The sequence below is a fragment of the Hemicordylus capensis genome, chromosome 3 (genome assembly GCF_027244095.1).
Source record: "Hemicordylus capensis ecotype Gifberg chromosome 3, rHemCap1.1.pri, whole genome shotgun sequence".
NCBI classification, from domain to species: domain Eukaryota; kingdom Metazoa; phylum Chordata; class Lepidosauria; order Squamata; family Cordylidae; genus Hemicordylus; species Hemicordylus capensis.
Window position 1 is genome coordinate 31564447 of NC_069659.1, and position 22566 is coordinate 31587012.

Consider the following 22566-nt stretch of genomic DNA (forward strand, 5'->3'; position numbering starts at 1 on the left):
ACCTTAATAAGGCCTCTGACCACAGGCACTGATAGCCTTGCCTCTTCCAATTCTCCCCTTCCAAGGCCTCACCCTAGCCTCATAGGGTGGCTGCATGAAGCCTAGAGTCACACCCCCTTAGGAGGCTGATTCCTTAACCCTCCTGGTTCTGGATCTGTGGAGTAGTATTGAGGCAGTTCAGAGAGACCACCTGGATAAATGCCACCTATGAACGTAGTCCCTAAGGATAGCCCTCATCTACCTCCGGTTAGCTGGCGAGGAAGTTCACATCGACAGTCCTTCCAGCCCTGTTCACCCTTCTGGATGTCCCACAATTAATATACAATGTGAACACTGCCAAATTAACGACACAGCAGTGGACAGCCTCCTCCAATCATGGTAGGACTACAGGTCCACAGTCCCACCCAGCCTTCCCACCTGGGTCAAGCACTGGCATGCAAGTGTAGCTGCCACTTCCAACAAAGAAAGGCCTCAGTTATGTCAACATTTCCGGTCACAAGTATGAGGGCACACCCCTGAGAGTAGTATATCTCATTTCCAAACACAAATTGGTGAAAGGGGAGGTACATTGTATTACCCCTAAGACAAATATACTTTGCCTCAGATCTCCACTCCCTGACTCAACAGCCAAGATGGCAGAACTAGGCTTTAGTGACATACCTCCTACCCAGTACAGCATAGCCCACATGGGCTCTCGTAAATGAGCCATTGTCCAGCCACTCGGCAACACGAGTCCTAGACCTTTGAGGTCTGCCTCCTCTGTAGAACGGGACGAGCAGCAAGGTCCGGTGCATGGCCTAGTAGTAACCAGGGCCACATCGACCCATTCCTATCTTAGATACCCTCTCTAGGGTCATGTAACAGCCATGGTTCCTAGGGGAGCTCATCTCCAGCACCCAATAGGACATATCAAGACACCCTCCGGGCAGTAAGGATATGACTCACTGTTTTAATCTCCACTGGGTCCCCCGTTGCAGGTAGTGACATGGCAAGCACCAACTGTACTGTTAACTCATTCCGTCTCAATCTAGCCTATTGACAGTCTCTCTCCCTACAAACCATCTTAGCCACAAGATGATGGCACGGGGCAATGCCTCGATCAATATCACTGTTTTTGTGACTACCGCTATTCCCATCGTGGGATATATTACCACAGGCTCATAACCTCTCACAGGCTTATAATCTCTGGACTCTCTCCAGCTATCTTGACATTCTTGCCTAACTGTTCTTCCAGGGTGGAACTCTCCTCCCACCACCACCAGCTAGGATAGAAGGTCCATGGCCATATAGTTGGATGACCGCACCCAACTAATCCTAGAGAGTTGTTGTACTGCTTGCAGCCTAGCCTAAGGCAGGCAGTGTCATCGTTCATGAGGGGTGCTACCTGCCAACCTCTCCCTCAGTACGTCAGCTGGGCACCTGTCCAGTTCCCTTCCTAGACATAAGATTTACCGGGCAGATGACCAGAGGTTAGCAGGCTCCCTAACACAGTGGAACCCTCACCGTTGGCCTTACAGAGGAACCTAGGATATTTGTCCGACTTTGACTTTCTCCTGACATCCTAAGGACCAAAGTCCATCCACAACCAAAACACTCAGGTGTAACTGGCACAACTTGGATCTATATCAGCAGCTCAGTCTCATTCCATAAAACTGACTGTCTCCGTTTCCTTCTACCAGGATCTATAGGCGAGGCAGTGACTTCTCCAACTATTGCCAGATGGATTACCACGTGTATTGTTCTGGCGCACAAAACACAAAACATTCGGCCTCCCTTATATATCACGGCCCACTCAATGAGGGCGGCGGCAACCTCAGCCGCCTTTTTTCACCCAATGCACCAGTCCAGGAAACCTGTAGGGCTGCAACCTGGAATAATCCGTCTATGTTCACGCAGCATTTTAAAGTGGACATTATGCCTCCACCTAGGTGGCTTTTGGTAGATGAGTTCTGCAAGGGTGCTTCTACAGGAGCTGCCAAGAGCGCATTGCTCCCTGGTGATGTACAGGCTTTGGTATGTCCCATTGAGATGGCCTTGATTGCAGCAACCGAGAACGGAGCATTGGTTCACTTACCGTGAAGGCTTCTTCTGGTTGCTGCAGTCAAGGCCATCTCGGCCCTCCTGGCTAGCCGCTCTTGGGTTGCTCCTGATGGTGGGGTGTTGCTGTTTTTGTTTTACTCATTTAGTATGAGTGCTGGAATTAGATCACTCTTCTAGCTGGCAAGTGCTCTTCAGTATCGTATGTCCATCCAACTCACCTGTCTGTTCTAGCTTATTATGATTTACCCCATGTAGCTTAATCTGTGGTTGGAAATATAGGTCAGTCTTTATTTGCAAACTTGGCCTGTAAGAACTGGGCGGGGTCATCCCCTTCAAGCTCTAGAGACTTCTATCTTTCAGCTAATTAGCATAGTCCTGCCTTGGAGCACGGGTGGGGGATAACCCATTGAGATGGCCTTGACTGCAGCAACCAGAAGAAGCCTTCATGGTAAGGGAACCAATGCTCCGATTTCAAATGCTTTCTAAAAAGTGTGATTGTTAGCCTGGATTTCAGCCACGAGACTTCTTGTTTCTGCTTAAAGAACTTTTTGAAGAGCACGTGGTTTCCATTGGTGGGGGGGCAAATATCATCTTGTCTAATTTGAGGCTAAGGTAAACGGGACTTTAAAAAAAAATCAATTGCATCTCAGCTCTGATTATGTCTTTTCTTCTTCTTTTTAAGGAGTCATTCCAGAAAATCTTACTTGCCATCTGTAAGCAAGCATCTGGAACAAGTAATAGTTACAAAAAACATAGAATTCTTATGATATATCATTTTTTTGTTAATTTATTGCTGAAAGAAATAAAGGATGGTTTAGGAGGAGCATGGGCTTTTGTGCTTCGGGATGTCATTTATACTATGATTCACCACATTAGCAACAAGTAAGTATGAATATTGTATGCTATTAGTGGGGGGGGGGCAGTTTAATACTAATTCACTTGATTATAACTATCTATCTATCTATCTATTTATTTTAAAGCCCCCGTCCTTGGCTGTATTCTGGTGACTTGCTCTTTAGACACACTTTCATGGCTAATTGGCTCGTATTAGGGATGTGCACAAATCAATTTTTTAAATTCTACTTGTGCCCGAATCAAATCACCCCTGATTTGTTTTGTGTTTGAATCTGCCCCACTCCCCGCCAAATCACCCCAGATTTGATTTGGATTTGATTTGATTCGCATCTGTTCAGACCACTTATAAAGGTCCTAGGGGCATCAAATTTGGGTGGTGGGTAGGTTCCCATGGGTGTCACCTACCACCCAAATTTCAAGGCAGTGGGGCACTTGCTTGATTTTTTTCAGGTTTTTACTCTTTTTGTATATTTCTACCATAGGAAATAATGGGGATTCGAAGTCACCCTATCCTAACCCTAACATGGATCCCCAGCTTTAATTAAAATTAAAAAAAACCTTAGCTCTAGCCCTTGTAGAAGTGGAGTTATGGAGCAAAATTGGCAGTCACTATTTTTTAAGTGTTGGGATTCTTTGGTGTATAATAACTTTTCCTCATAATGAATCCCTTGGAGGATTCATTGCACACTTTCATTTATTCTGTTCATTTTGACAGTCACTGGACATTGCCAACTGCACCCCACCCCCCACACACTGGGGTACTCAGTTTATTTTTTAGGAATATTGAAGTGTTTAGATTCTTCAGTGTCCTCATTACACACCATCATTTCTTCTGTTCGTTTTGACCCCACTGCTTTGCAGGTTGGGGTGGGGAATTAATGGCATCCCATGTGCCAACTACTCCCCAACCTGCAAGCTGCTGGATACTCAGTTTATATTTTAGGAATTTTTGAGGTGTTTATCCTCATAGGGATTCACTATGAGGAAAAGTTATTAGACACCAAAGAGTCTGAACACTTGAAAAAAAATTCCTACAACATAAACTGAGTAGTACCCCACTGCCTTGCGAGTGGGAGGGGGTTGTAGTTGGCACATGGCAGTTGACAGTTGGCACTGTCCAAAGATAGTCAAAATGAACAGAAGAAATGAAGGTATGTAATGAATCCTCATAGGGATTAATTGAGGAAAAGTTATTATACACCAAAGAATCCAAACACTTGAAAAATAGTGACCACATATTATACACTCTAACTCCACTTCTGCAAGGGCTAGAGCTTAGTTCTTTTTTTTAAAAAAAAGAAAGCTGAGAAATCTGGGGAAATATATTGGAGGAATCTGAATCATGAATCGATTCAAGTCGAATCTGGCATGATTCGATTTGGATGAATTAAAAAGGGGAGCACCAAATACAGTTGCAATAGCAGCAAATGTGCTCCATCACCTTTGATAGTCCAAGATATTGTTTCCTTTTTCTGAAGAAAGGTGTTTTTTTTAACAGGAATACATCGGATAAGATTTTGCCCCTGAAGAAGGCTTCAGCCAAAACACATTGGGCTCAGATAAATAAGCTTACAGTACCGTGGAACTTTTGTCTCTTCATTTGCAAACGTGATTTGATTTGGACCCAAATCTAGCTAATGGACAACAGGGATGATTTGTTCTGTCTCCAAATCGCCCAAATCAGCTAGATTTGGGTACAAATCTATTTGTACCCAAATTGATTCACACATCCCTAGCCTTATTGAGTGGTGGTGTGTTTCTAGCTGTGCCTAACTTATTCAGTGGTATTTTGTGTTGTTTAAATTGATCTATTCATTGCATTTTATCATTGTCATATAGACTCTGACTTTGTTCACTGCTTTGAGCACAGTCTTTGCGGAAAAGCAATTTAGAAATGTTACAATAATAGGAGGCTTTCTTTTTCCTCCTGCTATAAGATTATTTAAATATTGCATGTTCTGTCATTCACTTATATCAGGAGTAGGCACCCTCCAGCTGCTGTTACTGTATCTACAACTTCCATAATCCTCAGCCAAAATAAATTATGAATGGGGATGATGGGAGCTGTAGGCAATAACAGCTGGAGTGCCAAAGGTTGCCTACCCCTGACTTAAATTATGATTTATTGTTTGACATTATCCTTATAGGATAAAGTGTCTCTTTGCTTGCAGTACTGTTTGATTGCTTTTGAGATTGATTCCTTTCCTTCTTGCCCTGATATATTGTGCAATTATGCTTGAGCATGCCAGAATGTACGGTAAACTGTAGGGCTCCCTTTTACATCTATTTTTCCATGTGTTTGTTTTAGGCCTCCTGTTCTCAAAGGGGTATCATTCCGGAGTTTCTTGCTGTGTTGTGACCTTCTCAGTCATGTTTGCCACACAGCAGTCCAATACTGTAGAGATGCCCTAGGGAGTCATCTCCACGTTATTGTGGGCACGCTAACACCTATAGTAGGAGAACAGCCTGAAAACCAAGAAGAGGTAAATCCATCAAATGCTTTTGAAAGTCCTCCTCTGTTTCAAAAGGGTTTGCTGAGTAGCATAAGCCCTATTCAGGCATTATGTTGTGCCTGCATTCAGACATCTTTACATCTATATTATTAATTCTCCTGGGTGTGCCTTAGAATGTGCGTCTCAGCACGCAGCTGATTGGCTGGGTGGCGGATGCGTCGGATTGGCTGAGGTGTACCGTGGAGGCAAGCAGTGGCAGGCCTGGCCCGGCCGCGGAGAAAAGCGGCGGCGGCGGCAGGCCCAGCCACGGAGTTGAGTGGGGGGGGGGGAGGGAGGGCAAGAGAGTGGGGTGCGAGGGAGGGGAGAACAGCTGGCCCCAAAGAATGCACAGATGCTCTGTGCGGGTTGGCTAGTATGTACATGTTTTTGTATGTATGACTGTACCTGCATTCATTTTAAAAGTGAACCTTTCTGGTGCACAAATCGGGTAGGAAGCCTACCTCTGTTCAACACGTAACATGTGAGCAGATCTGTACCTGTGTACACTGTACACTCTTTCCCTGTGTCACATAGGACTTTTTATTCACTATTTTTCCTGTGCAATTATCTGTGCTAAATATTTTAATTGTCTCCCTTATTTAGCGGAAAGTTAAACAACTTAGCACAAATCTTTATTCTGAAAGCTTTCTTTTAGACTCTCGGAATACATGCCTGTGAATAAGAAAACTAGGTAATTGGAGCTCTGTGATTGTTCGCCTTAGTAATGACTGTTATACTCTGTGTTGGTGTCATTAAATCTGAGGGCAGCTGGAGCTAGTAACTGTATATGGATTAATTTGAAGACAAGAAACTCATAAAAGCTAGCGTGGTGTAGTGGTTAGAGTGCTGGACTATGACCGGGGAGACCCGAGTTCAAATCCCCATTCAGCCATGATACTAGCTGGGTGACTCTGGGCCAGTCACTTCTCTCTCAGCCTAACCTACTTCACAGGGTTGTTGTGAGGAGAAACTCAAGTATGTAGTATACTGCTCTGGGCTCCTTGGAGGAAGTGGTCTCGGGACCGATGCACATTGCAGGTCACACGCTTGATTTGGTCTTTCACTTTGATCAGGGTAGTGTTCTGTGGGTGGGGACTCCTGTGATTTCCCCATTGTCATGGACGGACCACCATCTGATTAAGGTTGGACTCACAGTCACACCCCACCTTCACAGGGGTGAGGGACCTATTAGGATGGTGGGCTCGAGAAGGTTATTGGATCCCATAGGATTTCAAGAAGCCTTGGGGGGATTTAGTGTTGGCTCTATCAGCGATCCTGTTGATGCCCTGGTGGCGAATTGGAACAGCAAACTCACTGGGGCACTAGACATGATCGTTCCTAAGCGTTCTCTCCAACCCGCTTCAAAATTGGCCCCTTGGTATACAGAAGAACTAAGGGGGCTGAAGCAGCAAGGTAGACGACTGGAGCGCAGGTGGAGAAAGACTTGGCTTGAATCCAACAGATTGCAACATGGAGCTCATTTGAAGATCTATGCTCAGGCAATACATGCAGCAAAGAAGCAATTCTTTTCTGCCCGTATTGCATCCGCAAGTTCATGTCTGGCAGAGTTGTTCAGGGTTGTGAGAGGGCTAGTGTGTGCCCCTCCTCCCTTGAATCAGAATCTCAATTACCCGCTGTGAAGTGTTTAATGAATTCTTTGTGGAAAAAATATCTCGTATTTGGGCTGACTTAGATTCTTTCTCCACAATTACTTCAGTGTCTGATGTGGAGGTGTCCTGCGACTCCTCTTGTGTGGTTAAGTTGGATCGGTTCCAGTTTGTGACTCCTGGGGATGTGGACAAGCTGATTGGAACAGTGCGGCCTACCACTTGTCCTCTTGACCCTTGCCCAACATGGTTTATAATACCTGGCAGGGTGGTTTTTGTAGAAGTTGAGATTATAAATGCATCTTTGAAGGAAGGTAGGATGTCTCCTAGTCTTAAGAAAGCAATAATTAGACCGTTTCTGAAGAAGCCTACCCTGGATCCCTCAGAGCTGAGTAACTACAGGCCTGTCTCCAACCTTCTGTGGCTGGGCAAGGTAATTGAGAGGGTGGTGGCCTCCCAACTCCAGACAGTCTTGGAAGAAACTGATTGTCTAGACCCATTTCAAACTGGCTTCCGGGCTAGCTATGGGGTGGAGACTGCCTAGGTCAGCATGATGGATGATCTCCAATTGGGAATTGCCAGAGGAAGTGTGACTCTGTTGGTCCTTTTGGACCTCTCGGTGGGTTTTGATACTATTGACCATAGTATCCTTCTGGAGTGTCTGAGGGGGTTGGTAGTTGGAGGCACTGCTCTGCAGTGGTTCTGCTCCTACCTCTCGGGCAGGTTCCAGATGGTGTTCCTTGGAGACTGTTGTTCTTCAAAATCTGAACTTTTGTATGGTGTCCCTCAGGGCTCCTTATTGTCTCCTGTGTTTAACATCTACATGAAACCACTGGGAGAGATCATCAGGAGATTTGGTACAGGGTGTTATCAGTATGCTGATGACACGCTAATCTATTTCTCCATGTCAGCATCTTTAAAGACACAGGCTTTTAATTGATACTGTTTTGGTTGTTTTTCATGTTCTTTTCGAATATTGTTTTAAAAATTTTAGATTGTTGTGTTTTAAATTTCTTGTTTTTGTTTTTAGCTAATGTTTTACTATTGTTTTTATCTTCTTGTAAACCACCCAGAGACGTATGTTTTGGGCGGTATAAAAATATGTCAAATAAATAAATAAATAAATAAATAAATGACTGACCGTGAATGTCAAGATTATATTTCTGGAAATGAATCTTTATGATAAACAAATATAACATGGTTTTGAATTTTTCTATACAGGAGAACCTCGATATTCGTGGGGGTTCCATTCCATGCTACAGTTGTGGATATGGAAACCACAAATATAGAGTAATTGGACCTATGAGATTGCGGGGGTTAGGTTCCCGGTCGACAGGAAATGACAGGAAATTGGCCGAATTTTGCGTGGGGGGGGAGCTTCTTACCATGCTCTGCTGCTCCCTCTGAGTTGTGCTGTGCCCCCAAATCAGCTGAAAATCAGCTGGCTTTTTAATTCTTATTTTTATTTTACAAAGATGGGAGCCATTTTGATGCTCTGTCGAAGAAAATGGCGGCCAGAAATTACCTCCACGGTAATTTCCGGCCACCTCCAACCCATGGATATATAAGGTCGGCACCCACCCACCCCCGCCCCGTGTATGCCGAGGTTGGGTATCTTTTTCCAGCCACAGATATGCAGATCCACAGATGTGGAATCCTAAACATTGAATCAAATTGCCCTCGTTGCAAATAGAAGGCATTTTAATCTTTTTTCCCTGTTCTTTGCTTTGTGCGATTTTATAATTCAAGTTAGTAGTACTGTGGGTGTTTGGATATTGTTTCCTCCCCCCACCTAACTTCCACATGGTGAATTCAAGAGCAGACCATCCTTATTTCCTCCTCCATTTCCTTCACTGCACATGGAAATGTATAAAACGATCCTCAATTCTAAATATTGAGCATGCTAACAGGGTCAATATCTAAGGTCAAGGGAGATTGTATGTTCAGATAAATGCAGGATCTCCTGGTTTAGGTGCTGATAGTTGTGCATTGCAAAGTGAGAATAAGTTTCCACTGTTCCTCCTTTGTCTTTATTTCTGTAGGTATTGAGCTTGTTGAGGTACCTAGTGATAGAAAACAAGGACAATGAAAACCTCTATGACGCAATCAAACATTTAGATCCTTTCCCTGATCATCCTGCTTTTAAAGAACTGCGTACTGCTCAGCAAAATATAAAATACAGTAAAGGGAATTTTTCTCTTCTAGAGGTAATGTAACTAGATAATTTGTGAAATCATAGCATATTGGATTAAAGAACTTTGATGACAATAAAAAGTGCAATGGTACACTGCACTGGGAATCTTTTCACTCTGCTCTGATGACAGAAAGACTTTCCTTGCTGTTCATTGTTTATCTATTCCAGGCCTGCTCAACTTAGGCCCCCCCCCAGCTTTTTTTTTTTTTTTTTGTATTTCAACTCCCATAATCCCCAGCCACAGTGGCCAGTAGCCAGGGATTATGGGAGTTGTAGGCCAACATCTGCAGGAGGGCTGAAGTTGAGCAGCCCTGACTATTCTTTCAAGCCTGTTAGGCTATGACAATAAAATGATTATAATTACACTATATCTACTATAGGTAGATATTACTACTAATCTACTATAGGTAGATGGCAAAAGATTTTAAATCTTTTTATTTTTGCCAGGAAAAGATCTAGATTTTGTAACAATGCTTTATATAGGAAAGTATAACAGGGTGGTATCGGAGTTTCAAATTTAATGGCTTACTATGAAGCATTGCATCTTAGGGATATTCTCTGGTTAATAGTAGACCCGGAAGCTAAATACTGGGTGAAGATGGAGGTTCCTGAAGAACATCTCGGTAATATTAACAACTTAGAATTGATATTTGAATTTATTAAGAGTTCTAAATCTGTTATAAATCGGTTTTTAAGAACCACTTTTAAGATCTGGGGGAAATGACATAAAATTTTTTCCCCCCCCTTCCCCCTTGTTATCCATTTGTAGTCATCCTAAATTTCCAGCTTTAGACTCACCCTCTCGATTACTTGGTGTCTTTGGAGGTGTTGCAAATAGATTAAAGGATTTTTGTTATTTGGATAAGCCAATTGATTTCGAACCAATTCGGGAGAAGTTTATGAATAAGCATTACTCTTGGTTACATTTTCTTCAGTTTCAATCCTTTATTTTACATCCTGATATAGCTAAGCAGGTTAATAGGAATTTGACTATGTTTGAGGAATTAATATTAAAGGCTTCAGAAGTTTCTAAGGGATTTATTTCTAGATTGTACGATATTCTAATAACGCAAACATCTGATCCATTAATTGGCCTTAAGCTGGCCTGGGAAAATGACCTACAACAAATTATTAGTGACTCACAATGGAATGGAATATCGAAATGGAAGCTGGTGTTTTCTACCTTTTCCCGAATTAGAGAGAATTTTGTTAAGCTCTTTCGCAGGTGGTATTTGATGCCTTCTAGATTATCCCACATTAATAAGAGTTTGTCCCCGCTATAATGGAATGGCTGTGGAAATAGGGGAACATACTTCCATTTATGGTGGTCCTGTCCCAGGATTTTCTGCTTTTGGACAGAGGTATTTTTAGAAATGGGTAAAATTACACAACAGAGGTTAGATATGAGACCAGAGTTGGCTCTGTTAAATGTATTTTTGGGAGCTAATTTGGCCTTATTGTCTAAGGATCTTATAGTTTTTATGTTAACTGCGGCTAGATTATCCATTGCACAATACTGGAAGCATAAAACCATGTCTCTGACATCTTGGTATCAGTCTATGTGGCATATTGCCATATCTGAAAAATTGACCCATTTTATTCATCTTCCAGCGGGTCAAGCTAATTCTAATGATTTTTTCATGATATGGTCAGATTTTATTCTGTTCACAAATCAAAATAATTTTAGTCATTCTCCTCTATCTAATTATTTACATATCTGGAAGGATAGTTAATGGATGTCATTATGTATCAGTTTTACTATTCATGTTTATGTATTGTCTTATTAAAATAAAAAATAATTATTATTACACTGTAGTTAAGATATGTGCTAGCTTTGTCTGTATCTCTCTCAGCCTTTCAAATTCTACATTTTTCTGTGTAACAAATATGCATATCTTTTTGTAAAACAGTTTTGTAATACAAGACTTTAGGTCGGTGCCTTGTATCCTTATTGTAAAATTAATGTTTGCAGGAAATTAACCATTTCCTATCAATAAATATCTCTGACTCGCTGACTCTAACAAGACTTGAAGGCTTAAATGATTTGCGCAAACAACTTGAACACCATAAAGATGAGATGAAGGACCTTATGAAAGAATTTCAGGGTATGGATTGGAGACCACTTGTTCTTTATTCCTGAGCATGCTGTATTGTGTTCTTAGTATCAAGAGTACCATTAGTAAGCATTTTAGAAAAAGTTGAAGAGGGGAAAGATGGCTGTATAGGAGGAGGGACCTAACTAATGTTGATATTTAATTTTGAAAATGCAGCTAAGCATGTCTTAATGAATTTTAGAAAACATAACTGTGAGCATTTGCTAAAAACATGCATAACATCAAGGTATTACGGTGTTTAAAATTTGATATTTAACAGTTTCATTGTTTAAAAATGCCTACAATTTCTGTAAAAAGTCAAAATAGGTAGTGTTTTACAGCCCACTTCAGAATTCCTATATTAAAAGTGTTATAGAATCATTAGTAGTAGTATTAACAATTCTTACATATTCACTTATTGTTTTTAATACATTTTCTTTCAAATTCTAGAAAATCCAAAGGACTGTATAATATTGAAGCTGATGGCATGTTTATTACAGCTCCACAAAACAGCTGTAAATGATGTTGACACAGTCTTGGGTATGTAGCCATCTGCGTGCAAATAACTCAAGAGCAATTGTGAAAACAAATTTCCGTTATAAAAATGCAGTTTATACCATTTGACAATCTGAACTAGTTATTGTATTGTATTTTATGAATTGCTATTGGGTATACATTTGACAGTTTCTTATACCATCAAATAACTTCCATAAATGTAACTCAAAGATGTAAATTGCAGGAAGACTTTTCTGTCATTTAAAAAATTGAAACTGTTCTATTACTTTCTTAGTAAATAATGTTTAAAATCTTCATATTACTTTCACTGTCTCCCCAAAAGCTTGCTGTTTATTGAGATACTAGCATAACCCTTGGAAGTTGAGTATTCCTAAAAAATGGGATATTTGGTTTTTCCAACATGTTTTCAGAAATGTTTTATTGAACCTGTGGCTGAACCCACCCAATCTGGTAATAGCAAAAAGATCATGTAATAAATTATTCATAATAACCCAAACCTGCAAAAATACCTTTCAATAAATGTTTACAACTTAAAAAAAAATTTGAACTTTAAAAAAAAGGGTATCATCTGACCTAGTAGAAATCTGATCTCAAGTTGCTGTCATCATCTATAATGTGATCGTGGGTCAGGGTCAGCTCCTGTCTCCTCATGGCCAGGCACCTGACCACTTTGGATGAGGCAGGAAGGCAAATGTAAAAGTCACCAGACTGTTATCTTCAATTTGATGAGTATTTTTGTTTGTGCTATAACAGAACACCCAGTGAGTCACAGGGATTTTTAAAGAATTATGCAATTCTTGGGCCCCTGTTAGTGGTGGCCTGCCTTGTTTATGCTTAGCTTTGACATGCACGTTTATCCCTTAAGATACAGGGATTTATTCTCACTCAGGTTATTCCAACAATGAAAATAATTTCTGGTATCTCAAGTCAGTGTGTATCAATGGTGTTGTGTAAGTGAAGCACCTGTAAAAATGGACCGTATCTGTGTTAAAATAACCTGAAGCCGTTGAGCATGATCGTTCATATCCTGTAAATTGTTATAAGTATGCTGTGCCAGTTTGCTGACATCAGAATGAATGTTTCTGTTATCAAAATGGCATAGAAAGTGCAACATATTAAAACAGTGGAAGAGGCCCACATATTGTGCAGTGATACAACGGTGGGACTCCGCCATCGCAGAGAGGATGGGTAGTAGGCTTATTCCATAGCTCAGAATGGGAGGGGCAAGCAATTTCCTGATCCTCCAAAAGCCCATTTCTCCAGACACTCCCAGAGGGCATTCCAAAAAATGGGTTAGGCCCCTCCCTCGGAATTACAGGCAAGGTCAACTTGAATAGACATCTCCAGGGGGAGGGGCCCTGCCTTCCCCAGTCCAGTCCTGCCTAGCAAGCAGGTCAGTAGGGTTTTTGCGGAGCTCGCCCGCATTTCTTTTTTGGCTTCTCCTCTATTCCCTGCCCTCCCAATTATTCTACAGTTAGGGCTGGGGCCCTACAGGGTAGTGTTTTGGCTGGCACCAGCCTACCACAATTTCCTGCTGAGGCTGCCCCACCAACAGGCCTTGCGATGCGGATCAGCCAGACATGGCCTGCCCCATCACAGCGCACATTTTTTTCTTCCTGAGACCGTGTCCTGGCGCTGCCTTTAAGCCCAATTGGGGCTTTGGCTCCACTTCTGCAGGCCTGTTCTCCGCCCTCCTTGTGCAACCTTGCCAGGATGACTGTGGCAGCGTGTTCTCCCCAGAGGGAGCGCAAACCTTCTGCTGCTGCAGTTCCCCTAGGCTGATGATGACATATTCTCTGCTCCTTCCGGGGCTGGGGTGCTACACTGGGCTCCTGAGGACCATTGGGCTCTAGCCCCAGCCACACTATCCAACTCCCTCCCCTTCTGCAGGGCAGGTTGAGACTAGCTACAGGAGAGTCCTCTGATGGCAGCGCCTCCCATGCCTCCTCTGCCTCATTGGTGCCAAACCTACCGCTTACTACAGATGGGGTGAGTGAGTCACCAATTACCCCTCCCACCTTCCTTTTCCCGCTCTTAGCAGGTCAGATGCCTACCCACAGTTTACCAAATGGGCTAAGGAGCCAGTGGTTAGGGAATCCAGGGGTGCCAATTCACATGGAAACTCTGGATCCCTCTTGGTCTCCTGCAAAAAAAGCATAAGGAGAAAGCAAGAGGAAGCATGGCCACAGGGGACAGGACAAGCACAGGTCTAAGAGGCTCGGATCTAGCAGTTCTTCCCCATCTTTTTGTGCCTCTTCCTCCCTCCAATCACCATAAGCGTAAGAGCAAGGACGAGTGAAAGGAGAGTCCCCATATCCCCCACTGGTTTCATGGCAAATCGGACAGCTCTGAGGCATCTGTTTCCAGTTGGCAGAGAAGAGGGTGAATTGTCAGATGAAGAGGAGACCTTTTCTTCTGAATACACACAGGGCAGGCCTTCTTGGCTAAAGCTTCTTGGGTTTTGAAGTTGATATGATTCAGCTGCAAGGTCTGCTGACTATACTACATAAGATTCATAAGATCCCTAACAGCTTAGGTCCTGGGTATTTAGAGAACGTCTTCTTCACCATGAGCCCAATCATCTGGAGAGGTTGTCTGCAGTTGCTGCCAACTCATTTGGCGGCTACTCAGGAATGGACCTTCTCCATTACTGTCCTTGGACTTTGGGATGTGCTCCCTGTTAAAATAAGAGCCTCCTCATCTCTAGCAACTTTTTAAAAGGCACTGTGATGACACCTTTGTTCGTGCTTTTAATTAGATTTATGGTTTTAAAATTTCAATGTTGGTTTTAAATGATTTTAACTGTTTAATTGATTTAGTTTTGATTTTAATTGTTTTTATTTTGATATAAACCTACCTGAGCCATTTTTGGAAGGGTGGTATATAAATCAAATAAATAAATAATAAACAAAACAAACTGTATACTCTGCCAGATACAGTGTTGTACTCCCTAAAGATCCCCACTGTGGATACCCCTGTTGCTGCCATCATCTTCTGTGCTTCTCCCTTCCTAAGGGGAAGGTGGCCCTAAAGACCCATGCGACTGGCAAGTTTAGCTGCCTTGCACAAGTCTTTTGAGGCATCAGTATCGCCTTTAGAGCATCAGTTACCAATTCCATTTTTTCCAGATCAATTTAACTGTGGGCGGAGGACTTGGCCTCCTCAGATTCGATCCCGAAGCCTGTTAAAGATGGTCTGAAGAAGATAGCCTTGTCAGCCATGCTATTTGCAGACTATTTGTTGGACGCTATTCAGTTTTGTTCCAGGGCTATGGCTGCTAATATTGTGGCCAGGCAGAATGTTTGGCTACTCAGTTGGGATGTGGACATGGGGTCCCAGGCACATTTGGCTGGTTTATCATATTTTTGTACTGCCTGATATGTGCATCTCTAGGCGGTGTACAAAATTTAAAACTCAATATAAAACAGAGTCAGAACAGTTAAAATTTCACCAAAAAAAGGAAATACAATCTTATAAGATAAAAACAGATTAAACAGTTAAAAATCAATTTCAGTTAAAACCCTGAGAAAACAGGTGCATCTTGAGGGTCTTCCTAAAAGCAAACAGAGAAGGAGATGCTCTTATTTCAACAGGGGGCATATTCCAAAGCCCCAGGGCAACCAAAGAGAAGGCCCAGTCCCGAGTCGCCACAAAACAAGTCGACAGCAACTGTAACCAGACCTCTCCAGAAGATCTTAATAAGCAAAAGGGTTCATGACAAAAAAGACACTCTCTTAAATACCCTGGACCCAAGCCGTTGAGGGCTTTATAGCACTTTGTATTTTGCTTCATGTCTTCCTGAACAGATGTATCGTCCAACCGAGTGCCCGTTGATGGGTCATATCCACGTCTGATCATTGGGTTTTGGAGACTGTAACACAGGCCTATTCTCTAGAATTTTCCAGGCTTCCACTGCGAAGTTCATTCCTTCTCAGCAGTCATGGAACCCAGAGAAACACTTGGCTTTTCTGTCAGTGATCCAACAAAATCAATGCCATAGAACTGGTTTCGAATCGTCACATCTATTCCAGGGTCTATTCCACCTTTTTCTTAGTACCAAAGAAAAATGGGGACACGGGGATATTGCATCTGAAGTATCTGAACCAAGGTCCTCAAGAAGAGATGCTTCAGGATGGAGACACTCAAGTCCATCCTGAAGTGCATTTGTCAGGGGGACTTCTTATCGTCGATTGACCTATCTGAGGCCTATCTTCATATCCTGATCAGAAAACATCATTGGAAATTCCTTCAGTTCAACGGGAAGGTCTATGTGTGATGGGCTATCCAGACGCTGTCCTCTACACCCTATTGTCATCCAGGAAGGTGTCTACCAACAGAGCCTATGGGGGTACCTGATGTGCTTTTTAGGCTTGGTGTGCCACCCACTGTAGGTCAGTCCACACTATCCTTGGGTTCCTGCAGGCTGGTCTTGAGAAAGGTTTGAAACCAATACCCTCAAGTGTCAGTTTGCAAAGCACAGTAGCATTTTGGATGCTAGTGGGCTGTGTGAGGCTTCTGCCCATCCTCATGTTTGGCATTTCCTTATAGTGGTTCACTGGTCCCCTCCCTGAAATTTGAATTGGGTTCTCTTGGCTCTTATGTTTGCCCCGTTTGAGACCATGGCCATGTGTGATCTTCATGTGTTGAGCTTTAAGCCTGTTTTTCTGGTTGGTGTTATGTCAGTGTGTAGGGTGTGCAAGCTTAGCACTTCGTCAGCTGGCCCGGAGTTGTGTAGTTTCCATAGGTTGTTTTGTGCCATGATTCTTCTTTTGTTCCGACAGTTAATTCTCTCTTCTATCGGTCTCTGGAATTGTCCTTACCTACCTTCTGTCCGAATTCCATTCATCCTCAGGAATGCAGGTGCCAATCCTTAGATGTTCAGAGAGCGCTTAGGTTCTGTCTGGATTGTGCAACCGCATTCTGGAAAAGGGAGCCTCTTTTTGTCTCCTTTCAGGATAGTTCTTTGGGGAAGACAGTGTCTTACGTGACCATTTCTAGATGGATCTGGGAATGTATCTCGCTAGCCACAAGAACTTAGGGAAAGTCCCTCTGGGTGTCATGGCCCATTCCTTGTGGGGGATAACCACTTCTGCTGTGGTGAAGGGCAGTTTTCTCATGGCCAAGATCTGCTGGGTAAACACTTGGGTCTCTATTCATTCTTTCTTTAAACATTACAAAATTGATGTTTTTCCGTTCTCCAATACTGCCTTGGTCAGACAGGTTTTGCAGATGGTGCTGTCACGATGACATGTGGTACCTTTCCCACCATTGGATGTCACTGCTCTTCTACATCCCATTTGTTGGTATGCCCTCCGGGAGCCTCTGGAGGGAAATTCTTACCATGAATTCTGGTTCTCTGAGACTCCTGGAGGGTATTCGGCCCAACCTGTGGAAGGTGCCTTGGTGTGGTGGTGGTTTCTCTCTCTCGGGGCTTATGCATTCACCGCACATGTTGGGGAGGTAGTTAGTGTCTCCTGGAGCTATTCCCTCTGTCGCCTCTTCTCTTCACCCCCTTTTCTCTCTCTTGTGTTTTTTTCTCGAATGAGTTCTCAGATTTATCCCATGTCCTAAGTTCTTGGCTTAGTTCTTTTTCTACAGTGGATGGTGAGGGGTGTGTCTGCTTTTCCATTTCCAGTCTGGGGAAGGCAGGAAGTTCCCTCCCTTGAGAAGTCTATTCAAGTCGACCCTGCCTCTCACCCCGAGGGAGGGGCCTAAATCATTTTTTGCAATGCCCTCTGGGAGTCTTGGAGAACGGGAATTCATAGTAAGAATTACCCTTTCACTTCCTGAAAAGCTTCGCCATGCTCCTTCTCTCAGTGTTTTTAAGAAGCGGAAGACACTTTTTTAAGAGAGGCTTTTAGATATCTTATCCTCTGCTTATATCAGTGTTTTAGCTTTTTATTGAGAACTTTTAAATTCAATTTTTAAAATTTGTCATTTTAATTGTGGTTGTAGCCTGTCCCGGAGTTGTGTTTTTTCCATAGGTATAAGGTTGTTTTGTGCCATGATCCTTCCTTTGTTCTGAAAGTTAATTCTCTCTTCTATCGGTCTCTGGAATTGTCCTTACCTACCTTCTGTCCAAATTCCATTCATCCTCAGAATGCAGGTGGCAATCCTTAGATGTTCAGAGAGCGCTTAGGTTCTGTCTGGATTGTGCAACCGCATTCTGGAAAAGGGAGCCTCTTTTTGTCTCCTTTCAGGATAGTTCTTTGGGGAAGAACTATTTATTTGGTCTTTTAACTTTATTAATGTTTTAGTCTATATTGTATCTATTTTGTTAATATTGTACGCTGCCCTGAGCCAGTAGTGCATTGAAGGGGAGGGGTAGAAATATTTTTAATAATAATTTCAGAAATGTGCCGGAGGATTGCATTCTGCAAGGGTAGAGCCCTACTTCCATCCTTGTATCACTGCATAAAATGTGGACCACTGTTCCTCCACCCCCAACCTCCGTTGTGCTACTGAAAGTGCAGCTACCTTGTATTTGCACATACATTTGGAAAGCATCTTGTGAGTTTATAATATTAATGTTTGCATTTGCAGAGGCAGTTGGAAGGTGTTTGGGAGAAATTGGTCCTATCAATTTTTCTACCACAGCTTTACAGCACCATAAAAGTGCATCCTACATGAGTGCAGTCGATCTTTTTGAAGATAGAGAACTTCAGTGGGTCTTCATTATATTAACTATCATAAATAATATTTTAACAGATCAATGGTAAGTACATAGGTGAATATTGTATACAGAAAGTATGCATTGCTTTTTAAAAAATATGTACAATGAATGTTTTATTAATTCTAAAAATGGTTTTTCTTTTTTCAGCATTGAAGTCCGATCAGCTGCAGCTGCTTGTTTGAAAAACATTTTAGCCACCAAAACTGGTCATCAATTTTGGGAGATTAACAAAAGCACAGCAGATACCATGCTGATATATCTGCATCCTTTCAGGGCATCTAAGAAAAAGGTATTACATTTTCCAGCAGATGCAGAAGCCTTCCCTCTCTTCTTTCAATGAAGGAGAACATCCTAGAGCAGGTAGCTAAGCCCAGCTACTTCCGGAAGCCAGTCCAAAAACTTTTAGCTGAAAATCTTCTGGTAGGAGGAGTGCTCCCCAGTTCTGAACTTGCCTTCACCAAAGTTGTTGTTGAAGTGGTTTATGTAATAGAAGGAATGAAAATAAGAAAAATAGTTCCCTGTCCCAAAGGGGCTTCGAGTCTAAAAAGAAATTTAGGGTAGACACCACCAACAGCTGCTAGAGGGACAGTGTTAACTACTGAGATTAATTTCAAAGTCCCATAATTTCAGTGTGTGGGGAAAAGGAATTGTGAGCATGACAAGGAAAGGTTGATGCTGTTAATGATTCAGGAGGGATATATTGCTGATCAAGAAAGTTTACTGATTACTTAATTTCTCCTTTTATAAAAAGGTCCTAGAGGTTCCTGACATTGCAAGGAAGACTCTTTCTGATCTGGATAATACAAATCTGTGGATTCCTCAGAATGGAAGCCATGATATTTGGATTAAGACCTTGACTTGTGCATTATTGGAAAGTGAAGGAGTAAAAAGTGAGATCCTTCAGTTACTGAAGCCCTTGTGTGAGGTAAAATAATCTTGTTGATCTCTTGAATGACAACTGTAGTCCAAACTTGTATGTACATATTTTTGTTTCATATTTATTTTGGCTCTTTGAGGTGACACGTGTTCCTTCACAAAATGGGTTCTGCACCTTCACAGTAGCCCCCACAGAAGTATTTAATCGCTCCTCAGGGAGCCCCGTAGCCCCGCCCACTGTGTGCAAGGTATGACAATGACTTTCATTGGTTAGAGCGCCTATTGCTCAGTTCCTTCTCAACCAACATTATGTTTACCTCATGAGGGATTCACTCCTCAATCAGGCTTGGTTCCCAAGAGAGAAAAGTTTGTTTAAATTTACGGTTTTCAACTGCAGACAGCCTAAGGTTTACTTGTTGCATTGCATTTTGGACTTGCTGCTTTTGATTGAAATTGCTCTTATATTCATTAAGAAAACCTTTAAGAAGTGCTCCTGTGGCAGGGTACTTCCATCCTCAGATAAACATGAGCAGTGTTTACTTTGATAAGGGAAGACCATCATATGAAGTCTTGTAAGATTTGTTTGTCTTTTCAACACAAGAAAAAGCAGAGAATTATGCCTTCAGGCTGCCTTATACAAAAAAAGCCCTGTGTCCCCCAACACTGATGCTGAGGTCACCTCTATCCTTGACATTGTCGATTCTTACTACTTCCAATTATCGACACTCGAAGTTGAAGTCAAGGCATTTGCCTCAGGAAGACACCCATATATTGTGCTCTGAAAATGAATACTTGAGGGAAATTTTCAAGAGGCCAGAGGATGTCACCAGAGAGGGGCATCATAAGTGACACAAGAAAGCGCCAGGATGACAGTTGGATAAGCCACTCAGACTGTAAACATCAAAAGATCTCCTCTTTAACACAGACACCGTCTCTCTCAACATAGACAGAGGAGCATTGTCTAACTTCAGTTACTGCACAATTGTCAGATGTGGCAATTGTTCTTGTAGAATGAGCTCTGACTGTAGATGGAGGTTTAAGTACTTCCATTCATTGCTATAGATTTTAAAGAAAGTGACATCTTAATAAGTGTGTGTGTAGATAGATAGATATCAATATAAAAATAACATCCTCTCAACAATGCAATGATCATTGTTCAGTGACTGATCATGAACTGAGCAACAGGTGCTCCGACCACGGAAGATAATCATTGTGCCTTGCACACAGTGGGTGGAGCTATAGAGTGCCTCGAGGAGCTATGAAATCCTTCCGTAGAGGCTACTGCACAGGCACAGAACCCGTTTTGTGAATGAACATGGATCGCCTGTTAACAGGTAAGCAACCTTTTCCCCCTGTTAGTAAATGGAGATATGTGGATTTTTTGAGTAATCCATTTATGGAACACTTTTATACGATTTTCAACAACTTAATTTGTCTGTATTCTAGGTTCAAACAGATTTTTGTCAGACAATCCTTCCATACTTGGTTCATGATATTCTGCTTCAGGATTCAGATGAGGCTGGGCAAAATCTTTTGTCCACACATGTCCAAGTGTTTTTTGCCAACTGTTGCAAATATTCTTTGCCTTCTAGCAGGTCATCTACACCTGCAAATTCAGATCCAGGTAACACCTTAAAAGTTGTTTATTGCTAAAATCTCAAATGAGTTGTAAAATATTTGGAGACGAGGAGAAGGGATGAATGTCCAAGTGCAATTAGATATATTTAAGCTTTGATTTGACTGGGGATGGAGGACTAAGGAGTTAAACCAGAGGCTCCATGGAAAAGGTGGGTTTTGAGGATGATTTTGAAGAAAGAACATAGTTCTTTCACCACATAGTTCTTTGTAGTCTAATAGTATATTTTAATAGATAGCATATCTTTGTAGTCTAATAATATATTTACTTGGTTTCAAGTTTCTGCTATGCTATTTATTTACTACTTCATCACTATGGCGAAGCACAACATAGTTCTTCGAGGAGTTCCAGGCATGTATGATGTCATTTTGCATTTTTCTTCCAGAGAACAATTTTCATTGAAAATTTCTATTAAAATAATCTTGATTAATCACATCACCAGCTTTTTTGACTTTATCAAAAGATGAAGTTTTAAATGAAGTCAGATCTACGTATCTGTATATATATAATTAATTCTCCAAGACGGGTCGCTTGTGAATGCATGGCAACCTCCTGCAAGAGTCCTTGCCAGCGCCAGCCTGAGGAGGCGGTGGCGGACCCAGCCCAGCTGCCGGGGTGAGGAAGCGGCTGGGCTGCCAGGAAGAGGTGGCGACAGGAGGGGATGGGCTGGGTTGAAAGCTGGCCAGAGACCGGGGGGGTGGGGAGGGGGGGGAGAAGCGGGCCGGGCGTGAGTCAGAGACTCCCAGGGAAAGAGTCAGGGAGAAGGGGCTGACGGGGGGAGAGTCAGGGACAACTAGGGGCGCAGATGCTCTACACTCGGTCAGCTCGTTCCTTTTTATTTCTCTTTGTTGAATAATGGAGACACAGTGGACTACTTCAGATGTCATGCAAAACCAAGATTAAACCTTAGCTTTGCATGCCATCTCTTTGCCTCAGGAGTACATGTTCCCTCTCCCCTTCCCACATGAAAGTTGGAAGAATGTTTGTGTTTAGAAACCAACTCGGATGGCCTTGATATCCAGACCAACCAATGCTTACTGACTGTAACCAAAGTGCTTGAAACGAACAGTGATCTGAACCCAAGATTTGAAGTTGCATTTAAATGGGAGGAGAGCTGGTCTTGTGGTAGCAAGCATGACTTGTCCCCTTAGCTAAGCAGGGTCCACCCTGGTTGCATATGAATGGGAGACTACATGTGAGCACTGTAAGATATTCCCCTCAGGGGATGCAGCCGCTCTGGGAATAGCATCTAGGTTCCAAGTTCCCGCCCTGGCATCTCGAAGATAGGGCTGAGAGAGATTCTTGCCTGCAACACTGGAGAAGCTGCTGGCAGTTTGTGTAGACAAAACTGAGCTAGATGGACCAATGGTCTGACTCCCTATGTTCCTATGATGATGTCTCACAAGGCTAAGAGGTTTAGCATGAAGCTAAGGTTTCATTGTGACTTGGCATGATGTCAGAACCGGCTCGACATAGTCTAATAGATAATTTATTTACCCCCTTCTGCCCCACACTCCTCTCCCCCGCCCCTTTCTGCCCCACACTCCTCTCCCCCCGCCCCTTTCTGCCCCACACTCCTCTCCC

At 42.6% G+C, this 22566-nt stretch overlaps 1 protein-coding gene and 1 long non-coding RNA gene across 6 annotated transcripts in view; one reads left to right on the plus strand and one right to left on the minus strand.

Annotated features, from left to right (window-relative positions):
* Positions 1-22566, plus strand: part of ATM (ATM serine/threonine kinase) — a 223205-nt gene that overhangs the window by 121028 nt on the left and 79611 nt on the right. For all 4 annotated transcript variants that reach the window (XM_053310959.1, XM_053310960.1, XM_053310962.1 and 1 more), the window contains exons 30-38: positions 2723-2922; positions 5204-5378; positions 9037-9201; positions 11161-11293; positions 11732-11821; positions 18341-18512; positions 18618-18759; positions 19222-19395; positions 20793-20970. In XM_053310959.1, the coding sequence (XP_053166934.1) occupies positions 2723-2922; positions 5204-5378; positions 9037-9201; positions 11161-11293; positions 11732-11821; positions 18341-18512; positions 18618-18759; positions 19222-19395; positions 20793-20970 (1429 nt within the window). The remainder of the gene's footprint in view (positions 1-2722; positions 2923-5203; positions 5379-9036; positions 9202-11160; positions 11294-11731; positions 11822-18340; positions 18513-18617; positions 18760-19221; positions 19396-20792; positions 20971-22566) is intronic.
* The window catches only part of LOC128351444 (uncharacterized), a 42429-nt gene continuing 28030 nt past the window's right edge, over positions 8168-22566 (minus strand). For both annotated transcript variants that reach the window (XR_008319778.1, XR_008319779.1), the window contains one exon: positions 8168-9057. This is a non-coding gene — a long non-coding RNA (uncharacterized LOC128351444). The remainder of the gene's footprint in view (positions 9058-22566) is intronic.